Source organism: Buceros rhinoceros, unplaced genomic scaffold (genome assembly GCF_000710305.1).
Source record: "Buceros rhinoceros silvestris isolate BGI_N320 unplaced genomic scaffold, ASM71030v1 scaffold5472, whole genome shotgun sequence".
NCBI classification, from domain to species: domain Eukaryota; kingdom Metazoa; phylum Chordata; class Aves; order Bucerotiformes; family Bucerotidae; genus Buceros; species Buceros rhinoceros.
Genome location: NW_010398200.1, coordinates 46,998 through 53,008, shown reverse-complemented (window position 1 = coordinate 53,008; position 6,011 = coordinate 46,998). Strand labels below are relative to the sequence as shown.

Below are 6,011 nucleotides of genomic sequence, written 5' to 3'. Positions count from 1 at the left end.
TAACCCTATTCTAGCTGAACACAGGTCACCTCTGTCGGATTGGTAATTTGGTAGTGATTTTATTGTTTAAATTAGATTGATTTTGTTTCCCCAGGCTGAGTCTGTCTTTTGCCTGTGACCATAACTGGTAAGTGAGTGAGCCTTCCCTGTCTTTGTCTGGACCCTTAAGCCTTATTTTCTCCTACTGGAGTGAGGGAGTGGCTTCCTGGTGCTTGTTTGCCAGCTGGATTTAAACCGTGACAGCTCTACAGAAACTTGCTTGTAAAGGACTAGGTGTCCTGCTTTGGGAAAGATGTTGATAGGGGAGGCCTTCTGCTGGCCTCCTGAAGTTTTGATGACAGGCTTACATTCACAGCTATTGAAAGTCGTAACATGGAATAACAATGAAAGAAATTATGTTGTTATGGTAATATTTAAGTATACTGTACAAAGTAATCCTGTAGGGAATCCCTGAGGGTTTAGTATGCTAGCTTTGGGAGGAGCCATTGCTGGCATCTTCATCAGCAGATACCCCTTTTAATCCCCTCCCTGCTTTTACCCATAGCTTTTAGCACTTCTCTCTGAGATGATTTTTTCTGAGATGTTTCAGTTTGTAGCAGTCAAATAAAAAGAAAGAAAATCTTGGTCATGAAATGCAGGTTGGTCTTGAGGATGAATATGAGAATATACTCCCTGTACCACTCCTAAAGCTGCTGTGCCCATAGCGGGGCAGTCTTGGTGACACAGTGATATGAGTCAGGATAACAAGGGGTATGAATAGGCACCAAGTATTGAAAAGAATAGACGTACTTTATATTTGCATTTCAAGAATGTCAAAGCAGTCTACAATCTGGATCATTTCCTGTTTGTGAAAATGATTACCATTGTGCATTATGATGATTAACATAATAAGTATCCAATCCAATTGATAGCGAACCTACGTATGCCTGTCATTGCAGTGTAGTTGTCTTGTTACACATGGCGTTTCCTCTTTGTAATCTCTTTGTAATCTCTCCTGCGTTCATAATGTGAAAATATCATAAATCTTGGTCAGAATTTTTAAGGGTGAAGAACAGTTCTAAAATCACGGGTTTATTAATATACCAGCACTGAACTCATTAGTTGAGGGAGACAGTAAGAGTTAATCAATTTATGTATTTTTAACCTATCTATATATATAAAAAATATATATCTCTCTCCTCTCTGCCCTGCTTTGTGTTAAATAGTGCTCTCATACTGGTATTCTTCATAGCCAGACTGGTACTGAATTTGGGAAATGTCATCATGAATGTTGCTTTCCTTACGCTGAAGTTCTTCCTTTACTGCTAATCAACACCATTCTGAAACACAGAAGCAAGAAAATTACTGTTTAATAGAATACTGACTTGAAGAATAATGTCCTAGTCAATAGCTAGGTATCATCACTTTTAAATTAATTAAAGTAGATTACTCTGATATGTATATATAGCATTAATGTATTCTGGACGTGAAGCAATCCTAAACTGGTCTTCTACAAGATGTATAGACTCATAACATGAAAGGATAACGAAAAGGAAAATACAAGTGGTGCTTCAGTCCATAGGTAATCATATTTTTCTCAACAATTTCCCAACTTTAACCCTTCTTTCTCACATCTTTATATGTGGTGAAGACTGTCTGTATTCTAACAGAATGCCTTATAATAGGCTACGTAGTAATAGAAAAAGTGCTATTTCAAAATTTGTTCTTGCCTCTGTATGAAAGGTGGAACCTGGTCAAATGAAATACCGCTGCTGTGTTTTATCATGTATAAAATGCATTTTTATTAACCTACTTTCTTAGCATTTCTGAGTAAATGGAAAAACTTAGTTTAGTTGCAGCTGTAGTAAGAAACAAGGTGAGAGCACTTACTTTAAGATTGCAAATTAGCTCCTTTATTTACTTTAAGCCATATTTGTCTTTAATTTTTTTTATCTACAGATGGTAATAGTGGGTGGAGATGTCCAGCTTGTCAGAATGCTTCTGCTCAAGTTCCTAAAATTTACACTTGTTTCTGTGGTGAGTTTCTTGCTTGCTTTTGCAAAGAAAAACAATTTTATAATTTTGATTCCTTTTTTTAATTTGAATTCTGCTATTGCTGCTTCTTTGCCTACATCCCTGAAATCTAACCTTGTTTAAAACTGTATTGACACTGGAAGGTGGCTGCACAAAGAATCACTCATATGTTGCTTAAAGCGTTTTTTGGAAGTTAAATATTAAATCTTAAGTGATAAATATTTTCATATCACCATGTAAAAATAGTGATTTTCATAGGATAATGATTGAATTAAGTTATTATCCTACAAGCCTTCCTTCTGCAGAAGGACTGAAATAACCTGCATATGTTATGTCTTTCTTCAAGGCAAGATGATACACCAAAATAATTCAAGCGTACAACTTCTAAACGTTTACATTGATTTAGCAATTTTGTCATTTATGTTAATTAGACCTTTATGTAGACACATATTTAATAAAAGAGGTAACTGAAGTGCGTACAGCATTCTCTAAGCTGTAAGTATATGACAAAGGAGACATTAATTATGTTACTTAATTGCATAAATGCAAATAAATTTTTTTCACGTTTCACACTTTAGAAATTTGTGTTGATGTCACACAGCTTTCCCCTTCCGAAAGTCAGAGTCATTGGAAAGTTTCACCTCACTTTTTATAAAACAGTAGTCTGGAATTGAGGCCGGAACTGGGAGTCAGTGAACTTACCCTAAAGAAACTAGTCTTATGCTGTCATAGATAACAATTTCATCTGAAGTTCTCTATCTAAATATGTCAGTAAGTCAATTTTAAGAACAGTGCAATACAGGTAAGACAGAGGGGTTTGTATGGCAATATGTGAAATCTTATGAGTATAGGGATAATAGTTTAGGTAGAATTAATGTTTTGATTCCAAATGAAAATTACACTTTTAAGACAGGCCATACATCTGTTAACTAAGAAAGAAATTCTGCCTAAGCTTAAAGACTCTTTCATAGTTTTGGGAAATCTACAGTAGAAACTTCAAGTTGTCCACAGCATTAATGTTAGGAGAGCACCATAAGACTTCAATGTTCTGTCGATAATTTTACATTAACAATACAGTGTTTGCATATCACCAGTGGCTTATACAAAGCAAACTTCTATTTGATGCACAGTACTATGCGTTGCGTGTGGTTAAGTGTGGGGTTTTTTTTCACCATTCCATGAGGAAATTTGTAGCTTATTTTTCTTCTGAATCTTCTAGTTTTCATTATTTTCCTGGGAATTCAACTAGTTTAACTGAAACTCAGGTTAATAAATGCTATCTGTCATGTTTATTTGTATTTTCCTAACTTGCTACTTGTAGAATATACAGAAGTATACTATGAGAGTTAAAATGATATTATGTCACCAAAATTATATTTTCTTGATGTTTTTAATTGTTGCAACTTGGCTCAATTGCTTCATTGTTAATTTAACTCCTGTCTTCCAGAGAGCCAGATGAGGCTACGACATGTTAACCATGGCAATTAACTTTAACTCTGATGATCATCTCATGCGCTTAGAACTACGAGATTTGCTAACAGTATGTCAGATTAATTAAAATATGGTTTCAGTGCTTATCTGAAACACACAATATTTGAAGCTGACATACTGGATTTATCACTTCTTGCTCAAGACTTCCTGCTACATTCATCAAAATGTCAACCTTTGATGTTTAGATTTATGTGGAGTTTGATTCTTTGTAGAGAAGTAACTATAATTCTCCCAGTCATTCTATCTGTATTCCCTGTCACCTTTCCAGCTAGATCTTATTTTCTGGGAATGGTGGTGTTGGGGTTTGACTTTTTTTTTTAGTTTTGTTCTTCTCTGTTGCAGCCTGAGCAACTAAAGCGGTTGGGCCTTAAATTTTCTTACATTTTATCAATTTAATTTCATATAACCAGAGTGCCTGCTGAGAGCATAGAAGGAAAGAATTATCTGGAGCTTTACACTCCAGTAGAGCTAACCTTTAAGGAAGTTGAGTATATATCAGCACTGAAAGCAGCTAAGAACATAGAACATCTTCTGTCATTTTGTTCTTCAAGGAAAACTACTGCCAGTATTGAAAATACAGCCTTTTCTTTTTGGTGTGGTATTTTTCCCAAATTCAGTATTGTATTCAAGGCAATAAATATGCTTCTGTCTTTGATGTGGTTTAGGTAAGGTGCACAATCCTGAATGGAACAGAAATGAAATCCCACATAGCTGTGGAGAACTTTGTGGAAAGAAGAGACAGTGTTTGGACTGTCCACATCTTTGTAACATGTAAGTAAATGTTTATCATACAAATTCTGAAATGATCTACAGAAAATTTCTGAAGACTGTATTTGGATATTTTTTGACTATATGATACGCTTTGAAGTTTAGAGCTCAACTGAAGCCTCGAAGACAAGGCAGCTATTTGTATTTCTAAAGTGGGTTTGTATGAGAAAATGAACAGGAGATGAACAACAACAGTTGTAGCAACGTTTCCATATTTTAGGAACTGAACCAGCTGCCTGACTTGGTTTCAAGAACTTTCATTGAAGTAGAGAAAGAATAGTGAATAGAAGTAATTTTAAACATGTATCCAGTGGTCCACCAGATATTTTACGTGCTGCTTTTCCTGTAATAGTGTTTATATATCTTACTCTGAGAGTAGTTGGTGCTTGGTTAAACTGAAGGACTTCTTAATTCTTTCCTTTGGCTTGTAAAATGTTGAGGATAAGAAGGCATTGCATGAGTTTATCTATTTGTTGAGGCCACCAGATGGGTGAACCTGAATCTCTCATGGAGATCTTAATCAGTATATGTAACTCGGATTAGTTTTGGTAACATTTATTAGCATAATTCAAAGAACAGAGGCAAAGAAGAGCAATTCTACTTCCAGTTTTGGATGTTTTCCTTTAGATCTTCTTTAGCCCTCTGGTAGTATTATATTGATAAGGTTAACAGCATTAGGCAAGCTTTTTCAATGTATAAATACACTTGCTAGTTGATTGCAGAAAAATAAATTATGTGTCATTCCTAGTGTATCTAGCTTCATTTTCCACATATGGAAGTTGGTCCATAATGCCTGTTCACATTTCTGTTTTGAGAAATCGTTATAGTCAGAAGCAATTGTTTCTGCTCTTGGTACACTGTCAAAAACTTCAGTCATTCCAACAAATCTATTGTCAACCTACACTTCTTCCAAGGTTTACTAGAACTCAGAACTTTAGTAGAACTTTACTCTAAACTTCAGACCTCATTCAACATCTTGTTGAATGAAATAATATTTCTTTACTCTTTAATACTTCTTTCCCATGTGTGAAAATATTGTATTAGATTTCTCATTTTAGGTTCTTTTTTTATTCATCATCATATTAGATCCTGTTTGCTGTGGTTTGCACGATAAAACTGAAATACAGATGAGCTTGCAGACTACACTTGATGTAGCCAATATCCTGATTCAGCAGAACGCCGATTCGCTTGGAGGCCAGCAGCTGGCCTCCATCTCAGGAAAGGCATATGTTTGTGGAGGATTTTCTTGCCCAGACAGAAATAAGTAGACTTCTTAACTACTTCGAGAACTCCCCAACTGCAGTTTGTTACCTGACAAACTTTCCTGTAGTGCTTGGAAAAAACGGCTGTTCTCTTCCTCTTTTTTTTCCTGTCCCAGTTCACAGCAGAGGCCCAATCTTTGGCATTATCTTCTGGGAAGTCTTTTGAACAGTGGTAGCAATATAGTACCTATTGCGACCTATGGGTTTGTAGTCCCTGGTAGCCTGATCTGCATCAAGAGCCATGTAAATCAGGACCTTTTAAAATACCACTTTGCTACCAGTTTAAGTTGTAGCAAATTTAAAAGCATTACCATTCAGCCTTTTCCACATGGATAAAACCATGCTGAGTTCATTCCCAGTAAGGGAACAGCAAGGGTGCAGATCATGATAATGGGTGGTTTTGGTACTCTCTTACTTGTGATAGCAATTAGGGAAGGAATGCACTTTCAGCATCAGCGTTACCCGGTTTTTGGCATT

At 35.8% G+C, this 6,011-nt stretch overlaps 1 protein-coding gene across 1 annotated transcript in view; it reads left to right on the top strand.

The window, feature by feature from the left end:
- Positions 1 to 1,938: 1,938 nt before the first annotated feature.
- The window catches only part of NFX1 (nuclear transcription factor, X-box binding 1), a gene marked incomplete at both ends in the record, with an annotated part of 45,882 nt that continues 41,809 nt past the window's right edge, over positions 1,939 to 6,011 (top strand). The window contains 2 exons of the mRNA XM_010130997.1: positions 1,939 to 2,016; positions 4,170 to 4,275. Of these exons, the coding sequence (XP_010129299.1) occupies positions 1,939 to 2,016; positions 4,170 to 4,275 (184 nt within the window). The remainder of the gene's footprint in view (positions 2,017 to 4,169; positions 4,276 to 6,011) is intronic.